This window comes from Phacochoerus africanus, chromosome X, assembly GCF_016906955.1.
Source record: "Phacochoerus africanus isolate WHEZ1 chromosome X, ROS_Pafr_v1, whole genome shotgun sequence".
Taxonomy (NCBI): domain Eukaryota; kingdom Metazoa; phylum Chordata; class Mammalia; order Artiodactyla; family Suidae; genus Phacochoerus; species Phacochoerus africanus.
Genome location: NC_062560.1, coordinates 39,234,819 through 39,253,705, shown reverse-complemented (window position 1 = coordinate 39,253,705; position 18,887 = coordinate 39,234,819). Strand labels below are relative to the sequence as shown.

Genomic DNA, 18,887 nt, shown 5'->3' with positions numbered 1-18,887 from the left:
GAGCTTCAGAATGTCTGTGACCAGCTCAACCAGGTCACTTAAGAGGCAAGGAAGGGACTGATGACTCGAAAAGACACATGTACTCCAATGTTCATTGTGACACTATTTTCAATAGCCGAGACATGGAAACAACCTAAATGTCCATCGACAGAGGAGTGGATCAAGAAGATGTGGTACATGTACACAATGGACTATTACTCAGCCATTAAAAGGAATGAAATACCAGCATTTTTAGAAACATGGATGGACCTAGAAATGATCATGCTAAAGTGAAGTCAGTCATACAATGAAACACCAACATCCAATGCTTTCACTGACATGTGGAATCCGAAAAAAGGATGCAATGAATTTCTTTGCAGAACAGATACTGACTCACAGACCTTGAAAAACTTATGGATTCCAAAGAGTTCGGGGGTGGGGGGATGTGCTGGGGTTGTGGGATGGAAATCCTATAAAATTGGATTGTGATGATCATTGTACAACTATAAGTGTAATAAATTCGTTGAGTAATAAAAAATGAAAAAATTAAAAATTAAAAAAAAAAGAGGCAAGGAAGGGAAAAGGGCCATCTCTAAGCATAAAGACATTGGCTGTTTTCAAACATGCTCCCTGTAAGTCCTTTATTGAAAACAATTACCTGATATTGAAATTAAGGTAAAAGATGGGAAGGATGAACCCAGGAACACTTCTGAAAAGTGGGGAAGAGCAATGACAGCTCTATTTAATGCATTTAAATGTATTACTTAGTCACTTATGATGGAGCATGATAATGTGAGAAAAAAGACTGTATACATGTATGTGTAACTGGGTCACCTTTCTGTGCAGTAGAAAATTGAAAGAATACTGTAAACCAGCTATAATGAAAAATAAAAATCATTATAAATAAAAAAATATCACTTAAAACTACAGAAATGCAGTAAATAAACTTGGGTAATCATCTCCTAGACTAGAAATAATCTCAAGAATTTAAGCAGTTCCCCCAGAGACTATCTTAAGTGTTCACACCTCATAATTTACATAAAGGGGACCTCGAACCACACTTAGAATCCAATTTCACTGTTAATGAATCACTTTCAGCCTAGACTCTTCAACCTAGCCATTTCTAACACAACCTCTTTCCAATCAGCTTCTGATTAAGCTGACTCAACTACCTTCCTCTTTCCTACCTCCAAAATCAAAGTGGCAAATTAAGCTCCAAAATTCTGTCCTAAAAATTTAGGGTTGCTGCTTCAAAATCATGACTGAACCAGTGTTTCTTTACAATGCAAAAATGTTCTTAATTAACCATACTGTAAAACCAGAACCAGTACAACAAAAGGTGAATATGTGTACTTTCCTTAGGTGGAGCCATATCAAATTGCCAACATCTGGCCACTTTTAACCCCCCCCCCAAGTAACTGTTTCATATGGTTCAACGTATCTTCTTGTAAGTTATCTATTCAGTTATGACTCTCATACCATCTCTTGCTCATTTGTAGCAGCTTCAACAATGTGATAAAATTGATGCCAGCAAAGAAATCTAGAGGACACACCCATACCACCTCTATCACCCTGATCCCAAACATGTCCTTGATCCCTAAGTACATACCCCTCGTTTGATTACTAACACTTTTACCCAAATTAATTCTTCCATGGTCCAACCACCCTTTGTATTAAGTGCTTCCAAGAAGAGATCTCCCCCACTCATAAATCTGTACATCAGAAATACCTTTGGCACAGTGGGTTAAGGATCCTGCCTTGTCAAGGCAGTGGCTCAGGTCACTGCTGTGGTGGTTTGACCCCTGGCCTGGAGACTTCCACATGCTGCAGGCATACCCCCAGCCAAAAAAACAAAACAAAAAACCAAAAACCAAAACCCTGTGTATCATAGGGACATTTCCCATTTTCATGTTATAAAAACCCTTTTTCCACTGCATTCCAATATATATATATATATATATTTTTTTTTTTTTTGGCTTTTATGGCCGCACCTTCAGCATATAATAGTTCCCAGGCTAGGGGTCGAATCAGAGCTGTAACTGCCAGCCTATGCCAACAGCCAGCCTCCCTAACACACAGAGCGAGGCCAGGGATTGAACCCACATCCTCATGGATACTAGTCTGGATTGTTACCGCTGAGTCACCTTCTTTTTCTCTTTTTAAGGCCGCTAAGGGTCTAACCTGAGCTACAGCTGCCGGCCTACACCAGAGCCACAGCCACACAGGATCAGAGATGTGTCTGCGACCTACACCACAGCTCACGTAAACACCAGATCCCCGACCCACTGAGTGAGGCCAGGGATCAAACCCACGACCTCATGGTTACTAGTCGGATTTCTGCTGGGCCACAACAGAAACTCCGTCTCAAAATCAGCACTGAATGGCAACCCAAAAAATTACATCTTACAACTCTTCGGGCAAGAGCACAACTTTATTTTCACCTCTAATAATAAACCACAATTGACAACAACAAAAGACTGTGCAGTTCAACTTTTTATTTTAATAAAATCAGAATATGCACAGCACATGCAGTGCTAGCATCTAAACTAATACAATAAGCAATTACTAAAGCTACAGTGACTTGAGGTTCAATCTTTACATTCAGCAAGTTTAAATCCATTCTTATGTGATTTTTGAAACTTTATTAACTGAAAATATTGCTTGCTGATAAAACTTGCTCAAATGCTATCGCTGAATGTACAAGTCACTGATTATGCCAATACAACAAAGATAACCACATGTTTCAGGATTGCAATGTGCCAGACATTCACTGAAAAAAAAAAAAAAATACACACAACTAAACAAAACTCACGCAACAAACATCTGAGAATCTGGACACTTCATATCAGTGTTTTGAAGTGTTTCATTAATATCTTAAGACAAGTGTATCAAAACCTTGGCATGATTTAATTTAAAGTCGCCAATTTTGTTTTTACTAACATCAGAAAGTTATGGCTACACTGCCAATGCCGGGTCTGCTTAATTTGACTTAAGAGTTTAATATGACTTAACATTAAAAGCTCACACTACCCCGAAATATATAATTTCACGCATACGGTGACATTCAACATTCAAGTGCCAGTGTTTTTGTACTGTCTTTTGGTCAAGTTTCTTTAAACTTTCAAAGAATCACTTTTAGGCTTACAAAAATAAATATTTGTCAAAATGTTCAATAAATATTACATAAAACTAGCAGCAAAAAGTATCTAGAAATCTGTCGTGTGCAAATAGTTTTCTTCCCAACTATCATTCCCATGGTCCCAAATAAATTTCAGAATCTAGTCCCATCCCCTTCCTAGACAAGCTGCGTTCAACAATCTCCAAGAGACAAAATAAGATTGGAAGTTTAAGGACACGCACACAAGACATATATATAAAATTCTCTGAATGTGCAATAAAAGAAGTACTTTGTAAAAAGTTATGGGCAAAATGTACAAGGGCCTAAACCTAGACTAATTGAAATAGCACCATAACAAATGACCTCAATACTGTCAAGTGCACCTACTTAATAAAAGTTTTAGAACAAGGCACAATACACTTGAAAATCTATTGCACTTTAGGAAATTTTTGCCATCTTCCTATGCCACTGTAAAAAGATTGAGTGTTTTGATCACTGCATTCTGGCCACAAAATTAGCACAGAATTCAAAGTGGCAGAGGCATTTTAGTGGTGGACAATGCTCATCTTTGGCCAGATTTAGCATAAACAGACTATAAATACAATGGAAACCTATGCAACTAAAACTGACTAAAACTGCACTGTATAGCAGAATTGACACCTTGTGCAGTTATGTACATATTTCCAACCTGTGTGATCTCAAAGATTTCAGTTTGTTACTCTTCTGGAGCCATTTTTACAAAGTCTATAGTAAGCCAGTTTAACATCTCAACGCAGCTTGAACAGAGTAATGTGAATCGGCATTTAAAATAAAGCCTGCTGCATTAATTCTTCCTGTTCATACCCTCTTGACCAAAAAACATCAACACTAGCATGCGTTATTAGACCAAAAAAATCATCCAGGGCCCTAATGAGGGCTGGTCATTGCTGTGGTCAGCCATTCTACCATTTCAATTTCATTTATGGCAGGCATTTAAAAAGTCTAAGTAGATGAATTCTCCTAAAAACCTATTTCACGTTATCAGACCTTTAAACTTTCCCTGTAATAGTATGCCCACATTTGGCTAGCTCATCATTAATGATCTGCCTAAACACTGAAAGAGGAATTGCTGTATTTACTTGCATTAACTTTGAAAACAGTGCTTTGAATGTATGCATGTATTCATACATCACCTCATCATGACTGGAATGGCTTGTTTAAAGACTATCAGGTTCTAAATACCTATCCAGGATAGAGTGAGCAAATCAGAACTTTAACTTAATACAGTTTGCCACATTAGAAACTAATTCCATTAATATACTTCAAGACGTTTGTTGTTTGTTTTCCCCCAATCTGCAAGTATCAAAAAGCCCTAATGCAGGCTACCGCATAAGTTTTTTCCTTATAGTATTTATGGATGAATCGATGATTCCTGTTAAGTTGTATCACACCTGTGTGCCAAGGTTTGATTTTAGCCCAAGTTCAGTAAATTTATTTTGTCAAAACAATTGATATCTTGAGCATTACTGAGCCAACAGGACATCAAAATAAAAAGTTGTCTAAAGTTAAAGGCACAGTACATTAACAAACAAATGATCCTCAGTCACAAAATTATAAATGCAGTTTGGGATGGGGGTTGGCGGGAGGGGAGTTAATCCAAACTACAGCAATGAAGTCTTCAAACCACCTTCTGAACAGGGCTGCTGATTGTTCCTTTCATCTCTTCATGTGACCTTGAGCTCCCTTAAAAAAAAAATTTCAGTGGAGAATCACAGCTGGTAATGTACTGCGAGTTCTTGAAGCTACACAAGGTATAGTCTGGCTAAGTTACATGTGGTTTCCATATTAGCTTGTTTGGCAGGGTGACCTACTGCAAAGCAGGTTCAGTTACCCCACCAGTCAACCCCCTGGGAGTTATAATTTCCTCCATATCCATCGCTGTTGTAAAAGCCTCCATAGCCACCTAATGAGAGATTTAAAAGAGAGAAAAATTAATTAAATCATCCACTGTTTAATACAATCTTTCCCTTCTTTTAACTTTGATGTAAAAATCACAAAAAGTTGCATTTCCCAAAATTTTAAATTATGCGTTGAAAAAAAGGAAAACTCTTCCCAAAGACACGAAGTTAAAAATTAACACTACCTCCGCCAAATCCTCTGCTGCTGCCATGGCCGCCTCCACCACTGCGACTGCTGCTGGCGCGGCTGCTGCTGAAGCTGGAACTGCTGGCACCACTACTTTGTCGATAGTCTCTGGCACCGAATCCTCCACTGAACCTACTGCTACAAGCACAAAATGTGTTAGTTCACATAAAGATGAGATTTCAACTAGATAACCCAATTCTTGTTGAAGCATCCCAATGATCAATTTCTGGTTTTCCAATTCAAACAATTCCATCCAGCTTCATTTTCCCTAATAGTGATTTTAAAAGGCCTTATTTGTGAAAGGCGGATACTAACCCAATGCTACCATTTCTAATTATATACCCCTTATTCAAAAGATCTAGGCAGCCTACAAAAATTAAGTGTGTTCAACTAAATAACCTTGGACACAGAACCCATCCCCCTAATTATATATCATTTGTAACTCACCTTTTGGAACGTCCACGACTGCTACCCTTGTAGTGGTGTTCATAAGCCATGTTTTCTAACCAAGATGGCACTTCTTGTTTAGCTTCAACAAGAAGATCCAACAAATCCTTGGTAATATTTGCGTTCCTCTCATTAAAGAATGAGGTGGCAAGGCCTGTAACAGTTCCAAAAAATACATAAATTAAGGTCTTCCACAAAGTAGCACAGTATTCTAACTTTCCCATTAGAGTATTAAAATATTAAGTACTACACTAAAGAAAGAGATTACAATTTGCTATTTAACATACTCAAAAGTTATGTGAACAACCCCTGACTTTTCTACCACTGCTGCTGAGATACATTTTAACTGCATTCCTTGGAAATTAGCTCTTCTATTAATATCCTGGAAAGTTCTTTGAGGCAAGCATCATGCTGAAAATCAGAAATCAAAAGACCATTATCACGTAACCAAATACTTACCAAGGTTTCCTACACGTCCTGTACGGCCAATGCGATGTACGTATTCTTCAATATCACTTGGCAAGTCAAAATTGATAACATGCTTCACATTTGAAATGTCCAGTCCTCTTGCTGCTACCTAAAAAATACTTTTGTTACATATGGTCCACTTAAAAGAATGTAGAGTTGAACATGCTGATCTTGAATATTGAGATTATACAAAAAAAAAAAAAAGGCGAGATTATACATACTGCTGTAGCCACTAGAATTGGGCTTTTTCCTGAGCGGAACTGGTGAAGGGCTTCTTCTCTATCTCTCTGAGATCGGTCTCCATGGATACTGGTACAAGCATATCCTTCATGGTATAAGAAGTCCTCTAGAGAATCTGCACCCTTTTTGGTCTCCACAAACACTAAGGTTAGTGAATCTTTGCCTAAAATTAAAGTATTACAAGCTTTCTATTACTAATAGTGGTTTAGTTCTCCTTACACTTAGTAAACTTGCAAATAGAGGCAATTAAAATAGACCATTTTAACAGAATGGATTTTGGATGGAGATTTCTTATTACCTAAGCCACCAGAGTGATGCTAAAATTATACCTGTTGCATTTAGAAGGTCAAGCAGAAATGACCGTTTGTCTGACTCTTCCACCCAAACTACTTTCTGTGTAATGTTCTCAGAGGTTGAGCCAACTCTTCCTACAGCCAAAAAGATATATTCATCCAAGAAATCACGAGCAAGCATCTGAAAGAAAAACAATTTTTTATCATCTACTGAGATAAACAATTTCCTAAGTAAATAAGATTTGCGGCATCCAACAGTACCTGTATTTCCTTAGGGAAAGTAGCACTAAACATCATAGTGTGGCGAACTCCCTTTGGTGGCATAGTATCTTGTTCAACAATTCTACGGATTTGAGGTTCGAACCCCATATCCAACATCCGATCAGCTTCATCTAACACCAAGTATCTGCAATGTAAAAAAAAAAAAAAAAATCCACTTCAGAATTTGAAGACTGCACAGCCAAATTAGCTTATACTCTGTCCCACAGTCTGTGGTCATTCTCAGCCTCTACTAAAATGTCACTAATTTCTCTACATTGAAATTATGATGAGCAAACTTTTTTGGGAAAGGTAAAGACTGGAGTTCTCTTGTGGCACCACAGCTGGTTAAGGACCCAGCACTCTCACTGCAGTGGCTTGGATCGCTGCTGTGGCATGGGTTTGATCCCTTGCCTAGGAACTTTCACAACGCCACTGGTTTGGCAAAACAAACAAAACAAAGACACCAAAAAAAGGTAGAAGACTAAAATAAATAGCTTCTCCATCTTAAAATTCATAGACAGGTCTCACAAAACTAATGACATGTAATTTTAAAAATTAATGTTGCATTCCACACATTTAAAAATTAACATACTTGCAGAAGTCTAATCCTATCTTTCCTCTTTCCATCATATCCACCAGACGTCCCGGAGTGGCTACTAACAAGTGGCATCCACGTTCTAAGTCTCGAATCTGCTGACCAATATCAGCACCACCATAAACCACGCAAGGACGAACTCTAGATCGGTATGAAAACTATAATATAGAAAAGAAATTTTATGAACTTCAAGGCCAAGATTTTTTACATGGTCATAAACTATTTCCTTAGAGTCAGTGAGAAGGCAACTGTGAAATGCATACTTACTTTCCTGGCTTCCTCATAGATCTGTACTGCCAGTTCTCTAGTTGGTGCTAATACCAAGGAGATTGGGTATTGTTTGCGGCGCCCATACCTTCCATTTTCCTAAGAAATAATTTATAAGTTAAACTCCTAACATCCCTTTTTAAAGGTTCATCACAACCTAATTCCCTTCTGTAGTTTATGGATTTTAAAAGTAAAAACTTTATTTATACAGATTGGAATACAAGTCATTTTCATTTAGAAAGCTTTCTCATCAGCTACCCACAAAATTCTACGATTTCCAATTTTATATAGAAACATTTACCTTCATGGCCCTCAAAGCCTCGCCTGGACCATCTGAATAAATCTGACTCAAGATGGGCAAAAGAAATGCTGCGGTTTTTCCAGACCCTGTTTAAAAAGAAAGCATATTCATTTAACCACAGAAAACCTGCTTATTACTTTTGAATACATACAGGTAGGTGACAGTTTAACTGTCCTATTTACTCAGCAAATAATTAGCAGTTTTCTTTTATTCCCAAATTAACTAAGAATAGAAAAATACCATTAAGTGATTATTTTGACCAATCTGTAATGTTAGTCAGCAAATTAAGGCCCTGCCTACTCATCTTTGTAAATAAAGTTTTACTGGAATACAGTTATGACCAATAATTTACATATCATCTATGATCACTAACAATGTAGTATTATTCACTTCTTTACATTAGAGCAGGAATTTTGTTTCAAAACTGGTGTCGGAGTTCCCATCGTGGCTCAGTGGTTAACGAATCTGACTAGGAACCATGAAGTTGCGGGTTCCATCCCTGGCCTTGCTCAGTGGGTTAAGGATCTGACATTGCCGTGAGTTGTGGTGTAGGTCGCAGACGCGGCTTGGCTCCTGCGTTGCTGGGGCTCTGGCGTAGGCCGGTGTCTACAGTTCCAATTAGACCCCTAGCCCGGGAACCTCCATATGTCACACGTACAGCCATGGAAAAGGCAAAAACACAAAAAAACCAAAAAACAAACAAACAAAAAAACTGGCGTCAATTTCAATTTCTAACATTTTCTTGTAGGTACTGTATATATTGATCGTGTACAAAGGATGACATTCTTAATCTTTCATCAGAAAAGATACCAAATTATTCAAGCGCTGTGTGTTTTAACTGTGGCAATCATCTGCGAAAGTTTCAAAGAAACTGGTCAAACTCAGATATAAAAAAGCCTTTTCTCAATTCAGAGGATATTAACTACCCCTCCCCATTCCCAAAAGATGGGAAGTACTACTTGACCCACAGAGGACCCGTCCTTTGGCCACATCTTACGGATCACAGGATATTCCCTATCTTATCCTCCTTAGCCCAGATACAACAATGATGCTGTAGCACTAACTTTCCCACCACTGCAATCACAATAACGTATCCCTGCTGCAGTAGTAATAAGGTTTATGACTTTCTATAGGATATCCCCAAGGTGCCTTAATGGAAACACTAGTGGTAATATAAGATCCAAAGTGTTAAAAGAGATATCATCCAGCTAGTTCTTAGCTATGACAAAGTATACTAGTCAGCCAACATATAGGACTCAAGCTTCCCCATGACCCTTAGATACTCCAAGTATATATATTTTTGCACTAGTTTTATGAGAACAACTGAATTAATGTATTCCTGACAATTTTTTTCTTTTATAAAGTGAGCTTACCTGTTTGGGCACAAGCCATCAGGTCTCTCTTCTCCTTGATAATAGGAATAGCATGTTTTTGCACTGGAGTCGGGCGAGTATAACGAGTAAGCTCAATGTTTCCCATAATAATTTCTCCCATCTCAACATCGCTGAACTGTCAAGAAATTCATCAGGGTTAAATAGCCAGAAATGCTATCTGGAGCCATTTCTGTCTTATACAATAATGGGGGGGGGGGGGGGAAGACCTAACAACTAATATGTATTTAGATCAGTTGTTTAATAAAGGTTATTATGTTGGGGGAAGGATGGGCTAGGGGTTTGGGATGGAAATGTAAAATTGGGCTGCGATGATGGTTGTACAACTATAAATAAAATTCATTGAGTTAAAAAAAATAAAGTAAAAGTTACTGTGCTATATTTTGAGAAAATTCAACCCCCTAGGCTTAACCTGCATTGGTTAAATTTTGGGTTCTTTATGCGTCTGACCCATTTTCTATTCCAAATTATTAGTAATGGTAACGTTGAACTTAAGCTCTCCCTTTCTACAAATCAGTGAGGCAAGTTTTTAGAATAACTTTAAAAGATTATTAAAACTAAGCAGTCATGGTCTAAAGATTGGTGTTTAGGAAGTCAAATCTCTTTCTGATGTGCTGTGGAAACATTTCTTTCTGTCTAAAAAGGTCAAGCAAAAAATACTTACACTTTCAATATGTGGAGGACAGTTGTTGCCTGTTGCCTCAACTGGAATGTCATCATATTTTTCAAAGTTAATCCCAGTGTTGCCTCCAGAAAAGAGTTCCCTTAAATCAAACGATTGGTTAAAAGTTCATTTTGTTATACTAGGCTAATAAGGCTTCATCATAATTTACACACATTTCAAAAACTTACTGTTCCAAGCGTTCACTTGGTGGAAGTGGTTTTGACCAATCATCTTCATCTGATTTGTCACACCAGCGACTATTTCCACCACGTTCATATTTGCCAAAGCCACCTCTGTCACCACGGCTGCCAATGCCGTCATAGTCACTTCGTCCACGGTCATCAAACCTGAACAGCACAGGCAATTAATCAGAATATCATCTAACCATTATCCAAGTCCTACTGCTACTCTAGAACTCTAACTGGAGAGAAGTAAAAATATTTAGGACGTCAACAGTTCAATTCAGGCCCACTTTTATTTGACAAATAAGGCCCTCTAACCAAACTGTATCATTTATGCTAACTTTATTTTCTAAATGCAGTATCCTTCATCATTCTTACAAAATCATACAGCCTACAAACAGACCTCATACATGCTGAAATTAAGAACCAAGTCTTTATATCTGAAACTATCTTTGTAAATCAACTATACTTCAATAAAAATAAAAACCCTCGGGGTGAGAGTCTTATATATGTGAAATCAGCATATAAATTACACCTTTATATAATTATATAATTACACCTTTAAAGTTCTCATCCAAATATCAATCGTCCCAGTTGTATTAAGATGTTACTTAAAGGACAATTCACCTGTGTGACAGACTTTGGATAAAAGGTAGAAAATAATCCTTACCTGGATTAAGATGTTTTTAGTTTTAGGCCTGTTTTCGAAAAATCAGGACACACAGGACTAACCACAGTTATTAGGCACATGAGGTCAGTTCACCACACTTGTGTAATCAAAAATAAGGTGTTTAGAATACCCACAAAAATGTCACCCAAAGTAGGCCATTCACTAAACTTCTTAAAGTACAATAGATAAAACTAGAGAAATATAAAAATAACTGATTTCATTATGCCAAAGGACACCTTCTTATCCTCATCTAATTTCTATGTAACGATTTGAATTTAGTAAAGACCTCTTACTTTAAAAAAAAAAAGATGTAATACTCAACATCCAAATAGGTGATCTACCAAGGGGGGAATATACACTTAATGGTTAGAATACAAATTAAAAACCAACTTTTAAATTGCTTTACTGTACTCACAAGAAAGTAAAGAAAATAAATCATTTACCTTCCCCTTGATCCACTCCCACGATCACTGAAGAAACTAGACTTCCCTCTTGAATCATTACGGGATCCAAAACTGCTGTATGCATCCTTATCTTTATTAGAACTCCACCCTGAACTGTCTTTGTCATAGAATCCTTCAATTAAAAAAAGGAAAAACCCATTTTGCTGTATTAATTAGAAATCCACACTACTTTCACATGATTCCTATGTTTCTGAATTTGAAGCCTCCCACTGACTATTCCAACAGAAACATTCCTACCACGGCACTAAAAGAAAACCAAGATTTAGAGCTGGTTTACACTGGCACTAGAATACACTAAACCAAGCAACCTGACAGTCTGAAAATGTTCTGTACCTAAAAAGTCACTACAACTTCTAAAAGGTCAAAAGCTTTGCCTCTAACACAATTACAATGATGTTATATGACCATCACAGTTTAATTTCCATTCACTGAGTGCCCTGTTCACATGAAATATATGAGTATTAGGAATACCTAGGAAAAGAGAAAATTAACGGGGGAAAAAAACAGCTGTTGTGCTATATTTTAGACAAGAATCATTCCCATCTACTGGTAGTGTCCCTGATGCTTGTTAACCATTGCGAGACATAAATAACCTCGGTTGTTAGTACCATGCAGTTCTTTTACGTAGTAGGGTGCACATGCACTATTTCTAAATTAAAAATCACACTGCAAATGATTAAACACAGGTTAAGCACAAAATTAGTGAAATTGTACAAAACCATGCCCTTGGCCTCTGAAGAGTTTGACATTAGATGAATTTTTTTCAAAACAAGCCTTAACATCTGAAACAGTTCTCTGTCACCAGCAAAGATCACAATGTTTACAGACTTCTCAAAGTGTCTCATCTTCCCTCAGTTCCAACTTCTAAATGCAGCAAGAATTAGGTCTACAAAGTTGCTCAAAGACTCACCTTTAGTAGCTTCTCTGTTCCTTAAGTGAGGAGGAATATAGCGCCCTTCTAAAAGATATAACAAAGTTAAAATTTTTCATATTCCAAAAACCTTCACGTTAAGGCTTTTAACCAACATTTCTATTTAAAAAGTCCTGGAAAAAATTTAAACCTCTTCCAGTAGTTGAAAATGGGGGGTGGGGGGGAAGAAGGATCTACTTTTATTTTAAATGGGCCATTGCTTTAATAAGAATTTTAAAAGTGGAAGGAGAACACGATAGACTTGGAACCTAATAGCTGAAATCCACAAATAAATTTAACTTGCCCCCAATGGTAATTTACCACAGAATTTTTAAAGGCCTGCTAGGATTTCAGAGAACTGTCATAAACTAACAAAACAGTTACAACCTAAGTACTGCTACTACAGCCTAAATCACATGTAACACACATATTAACAAATTATTTAACATGTAACATAACTATTACTACAACAATCTAAAAGTAACTTATCATGCAACTAGCCACTAAGAGGTTTTTTTGTTCCTATCTTGGTTCAGTTCCAAAACAGAGAATACATATGTATATGAGAAAGCTACAGGGTTAATGATCTCAAGAATTGTGTGAATTTTACTTTGAGATCTGCAGAGTTTAAAGAAAGTCAACTGTTGTTCTGTGCACAAGAAAGACTATATGAGAAACAAAAGCAAATATTGTTTATCCACCAAGTAAAGGCAAGTCAACTTGCTGTAATTCGCAATTTAACTGTTTTACTTCTGAGTTGAATTAAATATTAACGATCTCTCTCTCTTTTTTTTTTTTTTTTGGTCTTTTTGTCTCTTTAGGGCTGCACCCACTGCAAATGGAGGTTCCTAGGCTAGGGGTCCAATCAGAGCTGTAGCCGCCAGCCTACGCCACAGCCACAGCAATGCCAGATCCAAGCCTCGTCTGCGACCTACACCACAGGTCGTGGCAGTGCTCGATCCTTAACCCACTGAGCGAGGCCAGGGATCGAACCTGAGTCATTATGGATGCTAGTCGTGTTCATTAACCGCCGAGCCACAAAGGGAACTCCAAGGATCTCTATTAGGATAATCAATCCCTAAAAGATTCTTAGCATGACAAATAAAGTGAAATTTGTAACAAATACCAAGCAACTGTGCCCTTCTTACCTAAAAATGGAGACACGCCCCTTTTTACCATGCAACACATAGCTTGAGGAAACAGTGCTTTCAGACCCTAGAGCCCATACACATTTTTTCTTTTTTGATTAAGAGTAGAAAAAGACCTGAGCTAAAGCAGGTCTATTGCCAATAATAAACCATCAAGATCCCCTACACCTTAATGCTAATCTCTATGAAGTCTCCGAAACACTCCTTTAAAAAAAGAAAATAGGGTTCCTGCTGTGGCACACAGTGGGTTAAGAATCCAATTGCAGAAGCACCGGTTCCATCCCCAGCCCAGTGCAGCCGTGACTGGGATTCAATCCCCGGCCCAGGAACTTCCATATGCTTCGGATACAGCCATTAAAAAAAGAAAAAGAGAAAAAAAACCTAACTTCTTTTGAAAAGAAAGATACAACAATTCAGCATTTAAAATCCTTACAACCACCCCAAGATTCATTATAGCCTTGGGCTGTCATTATAGCCTTTCCCCTTCATGGGAAAGGGGTAGTTGTAGCTGATGAATGTGGATGTTCCCCTTATTCGGTTTAATTCTGCTAGATTGACTCTAATGGGGGCAAACACATTCCCATCACCTCTTCTTCACCTCTTTTTTTTTTTTTTTGGTTCTTTTTAGGGCTGCACCCATGGCATGTGGAGGTTCCCAGGCTGGGGTCTAATAGGAGCAGTTGCTGCCAGCCTAGGCCACAGTCACAGCAATGCTGATCCTTAACCCACCAAGGGAGGCCAGGGATTAAACCCAAAACCTCATGGTTCCTAGTTGGATTTGTTTCCACTGTGCCACGACCGGAAACCCCCCCCCATCGCCTTTAAGATGGGCTCAGGATTCACAAAGGATATAACCAAACTCTTCCAGAGATAATTTATATGCTGTATAAGGTCCTTAATGATTATTTTTAGTCAAGAAAATGAGTCCCTTTTATCCCCAAAAATGTCCAGAACGCTTTAGACTATCACTAAATAATTCTACATAACACTATCCACATAATTTTTTTAGTTAAAAATTGGACGTTAATTCCTTAAATTTATTAAATTTCTTAAATTAAAAATACCCAGTAAATCCATAAAATGCTTTACTTACTGCTGGCTGTACTTCCTCCACTCTGATTATCTGAAGAGTTCAGGTCTAGGCCAGCAAACTATGAGAAGAAAGTTAGATTTTGGTTAGCAGTCCATGTCCAAAAATATTACACTAAGAACCAACCAGTCCTGACCTCTAGCATTTACTAGAACTAGCTGCCCTCTCTGCCTCAGAGGGCTGATGTGAAACTCTTACGGAGAAGGTGCTGTGAAGCCTGTTAAGTTCTACGCAAATGCAAAATACCCGACTACAGTACTACTGCAGAAGGCACTACACCAAGATGGTGGTGCTATCCAGGAGAAACTAGGTCCAAATTTAAGTCGTTCATTCAAAATGAATTTTCCCTGTAACATTTTTCCATACTAAAAGCTCAAGAAATTTAAATTATTTTAAAATGTCAAACGGTCAATAGATTCCTTTAGCTCCAAACATCCAGACAAATGTTTGCAATGCCACCAATTTTCTACTTGGAATTTTAAACCCAGAAAGACACCTAAAAACAAAAGGACACCTGAGAACAAAAATCTTATTTACTATTTCTTAATTCCTCTATCCCTAAATACTTCACAAATATTTTAAATTAGGGCAGCATTCTTCAGAACAAAAATTAACACCATAACCCAACACTTAATGAACACCACTATGTTAAGCACAAGCCTGTAAGTAGGTACCTATTCAGCCTCCCATTTTCCTATAAATGGCATCTAGAGCTCTTAATGGGACACATTTTATTATCCTTTATCTCCGTTTCTACCCATCCCTTTACACTGATAGCTCAAAAGCGTCAACATTCTACAAAATAAAAAAAAAAAATTTATTTTCATCGCATTCTGTAATGACTAAACAATTTACAAGCAACGGGGGGGAAAACCCTGTGCCAAAAGCAGTACTTCATTTTCTTCATGTACCCTGTCTCCGAGCACTATTGCCACCTGTTAGCCAAGGTGATACGCTATGCCATAACGTTAAGCCCTAGTTAAAAGCTCAAGATGATACTGCCAAACTGCAAGCATCATCAAAGGAGTCACTGGAAATTGAAAGGAGTCGCCAAATCTCCATTAGCACAAATCGCTGCCCTTCTCTCTGCACTTTTTATCTCAACAACTCTGCGCTTGTTAATCTCAACAAGATACTTTAAGGCACAATAGTAACAAAAACATTTTGCACTTGTTGCAGTACGTTTTGTTATTAATTTTACACTTGGTAAAAAGCATTGTAAATGCTACTGTAAATTGTTAGGGTTACATAATTGCAATTTTCTCAGTTGTGAATTTGCTTGCTGCTTAATCCTAACGACTGTGCATATTTGTTTTCCAATTACATCGGCTGCAAACTTAATTCCTGCCTAATCTTAAACAAGGTACCACCTATACATGGAAAATGTTAACCTTACACATCCCAATGTCTTGACACCAGATTTCTTTGTGCTCCATTTAACATGTGACGTTAGAAATCTGAAGGATTTAATACAATTGATCCATTAAAGGGAAAAAAACGCTCAAAAAAAAAAAAAAAGATCGTTACATCGCTAAAAACATATGATACAACAATTCATTCGTGTCACTCAGGTTCAGAATTCTGGAGTTCGTGATAGGCAGTTTACTTGAAAGCAACAAGCATCCCACTTAAAAGAGCTTCTCTGAAGAGAGAAGCTACCTACTGTTGCGGAGGGATGCAGATACCCAGCCACTGCAGCCCAGAACCCCTCTGTTCTCAGATCCCGCGTACTCCTCTAAACCCTTAGAAGAGGGGGTTCCAGTTAAGACGAAAGACCCGGAGCCTCTGACCTATTTCGAAATTCCACTCCACGGGCAGCAAACAAAACTGTTCATCATTTCTCCGTAAGCCACAATTCCAGGGGTTCCTCCTCTGGCCGACTCCCGGATCAAACGCCACTGACCCGAGGACACTCATACAACCCGTGGTACTCCCCCTCCCCCCGCCAAAACAGCGCGCCGCCCTGGCTAAATCGCCACCGTGACTATCAGGAGCCAGGGAGGAGGGACGGGCGGCGCCGGAGCCCGAACCTCCCTGACGTCTCCCCGCCGCGTTCAACCGCGATCTCCCGAGCCCGGCGCCACCGCGCACGCAGCGGCCCGTTCCTCCCTCCCCTCCCCCTCCCCCTCCCCGAATCTTCTGCGTCACAAAACTTTCCACTCCGGAAACGCGGCCGCGCGAGCCACGGCGCCGGGCCTGCGACAACCGGGCTGGAGCGAAAAAGGCCGGCGGAAGGAAGCCGGAGAGGAACAAGATGCCCGTTCCATCTTCGCTTCCGGGCCCGCGGCGGGCCGGGCCGCTCCGGCTCGGGGGCCGCAGCGCCGCCCAGCCACCCCACACCACACAAAGGAGGCCGCCGCCATTACCCCGAGCGGAGGCCACCCCCCTCCCGCCCCCGCGCCGCCCCCTCCCACATTCCAGGGCCGCGTTCCTCCTCCCGCTCGCACGCGCGCACCCACTCACACAGGCGCCAACGCCGCCCGCGTCTCTGACGAGCCGCGGACGGCTAAGCCCTCCGGGCCTTAAAAAGGTCCCCTATTCGCGAACCTCTGCGCAGCCTCCCCCCACACCGGCGGGTCACTAGGCAGTCGAGGTGCGCGCGTGCGCGCGCCTCCGCGAGCGCGCGCGCCCCTCCCCCCCCCCCCCCCGCCCGCCAGCGCACGCATACACAAAAGCCGCCATTGTGCTCGGCCCGGGGACAATACCGCGGGCCAAGCCGGGGCCCCGGCCCCAGCGACAGCCATAACCAACACTCCTGTCCCCTTCCCGCTCCCCCACAGCCCCGGGACATTCACACTCGCCAGCCCGGGGGACCCCGAAAATGGGAACTGAGGGTGCCGACTAGCGCTGCGCCACAAGCCAGGTTTAGGTCAGGGGAAGGACTCAAGCGGCAACGACCCCGGTCGGCTCCTTGCTGCTCACCTGCTGGTCCAGCCCGAGCGCATTTTCCACCGCCACATGACTCATCCCTGAAGAGTACCGAGAACTCGGAGTCTTCCGCTGCTGAGCTAGTGTGTTTGGTTAACCGCGAAGGCCCTCTCACGGGAGAACTGCGGCTCTGAGGCGCACGGCGCGGCCACGGATCTAATATACCCGCCCGAACGACTGCTACGTCAGCACGTAAGACGTGTGCCCTCCCTCTCACACCCGCACTCCTCCCGCCGCTACGATTTCTGCCTAGCTACTGCGCGCTCACTTAGCCCTAACCTCGCGGGATTTCCCAAGTCAGTCTTGTCCCCGGCTCGTCGTCCTACCTTGGCACTCAGAGCGCCAAGTACTGTCCTAGTTCGCTGAAGTTCCACTTACCCTGTCCTCCGCTCTTACCCTATCCTAAGTCTAGGTCTCGAGGTCTCGCGAGAACTCGTCACCTCCAGTTTTTCTCCCGCTAGCAGACCTTAAAATTCAACCCCGGCCTTTTCCTCTTTCTTTCCCCAAGGTCTCTAGTTTTCCCTGTTCCTTTCTTTCTAGGGCGCGCTCTCTCTCTCTCTCTCTCTTCTTTCCCTCCCAGTCCCCCGGACTTGGAGCTTTTGTGAGACTTCTCCAAACTGATCAGCTCTCGCTTTCTCGCGGGCAGCCGCTCCGAAATCGGAGTTAGGCAAAGAGAGGCCCGAAGCCCCTGGGACGACAGGTCATGTGATCGCAGGTGTCGAACGCGGAGGCCATTTTGGGGAGCAGGAAACCGTCGTTTTAAATAGAGTGCGCGGAATCAGGGGAGAAGAGGGGAGAGAGGGAGGAGGAGGGGAAAAGAGGAGGAAAGAGGGAGAAGAGAAGGAGAGGGAAAAGGAGGAGGGAAGAGGGCGGGATGGTGACCTCGGCGGGGGAGGAAGTGGGGCTGGCGGCGCGCGCTGGTGGTGGCACACTTTTACCGCGCGGTTGCCTAGGCAGCGGGGCCGCCGCCTAGGAACGCCGGAGCCCCTCCTGTTCTACCAACACCGCCGACCCCCACCCCACGCGAGCGCGCTCCTGCGCGCGTCCCCGCCCCCCGCGGTGAGGGAACAATGAGACAATCACTCACTGAACTTAGGCGGGTGGTAGCCCACCCTCCAGGGACCCTGGCCCTCCGCCCAACCAGGCCCGGAGTTTCCTCCTTCAGGGCATCCAACGGCTCTGGGCGGATGGTCACTGGCGCGGTGCTGCCTCCCTCAAACCCAGAGGACCCTGGGGATGGAGAAAGGATCTCCTAGGGAGTCGGGAGTGTTTGTGGCTGGGCACAATCTGGGCCTGCCGAAGAAGTCTTCAGCATTACCCGTCGGGAGTCGGGGTGACCCTCGGGCG

At 41.3% G+C, this 18,887-nt stretch overlaps 1 protein-coding gene across 2 annotated transcripts; it reads right to left on the bottom strand.

Moving 5' to 3' along the window:
- Window positions 1–2,391: 2,391 nt before the first annotated feature.
- DDX3X (DEAD-box helicase 3 X-linked) lies at window positions 2,392–18,044 on the bottom strand. Of its 2 annotated transcripts, none has more exons than XM_047764365.1 (17): window positions 17,535–18,044; window positions 14,616–14,673; window positions 12,375–12,422; window positions 11,444–11,576; window positions 10,337–10,495; window positions 10,149–10,248; window positions 9,467–9,602; window positions 8,094–8,179; window positions 7,793–7,891; window positions 7,523–7,683; window positions 6,931–7,075; window positions 6,706–6,850; window positions 6,358–6,539; window positions 6,128–6,245; window positions 5,669–5,822; window positions 5,220–5,359; window positions 2,392–5,039 (listed from the first exon to the last, which is right to left on the bottom strand). In XM_047764365.1, the coding sequence occupies exons 1-17, from the start codon at window positions 17,577–17,579 to the stop codon at window positions 4,960–4,962; spliced, it is 1,989 nt and encodes a 662-aa protein (XP_047620321.1). In that variant the 5' UTR covers window positions 17,580–18,044; the 3' UTR covers window positions 2,392–4,959. The 2 variants fall into 2 exon arrangements, with proteins under 2 accessions (XP_047620321.1, XP_047620322.1); XM_047764366.1 differs by having other exon boundaries at window positions 5,220–5,356; window positions 17,535–17,697.
- Between the last annotated feature and the right edge of the window lie 843 nt (window positions 18,045–18,887).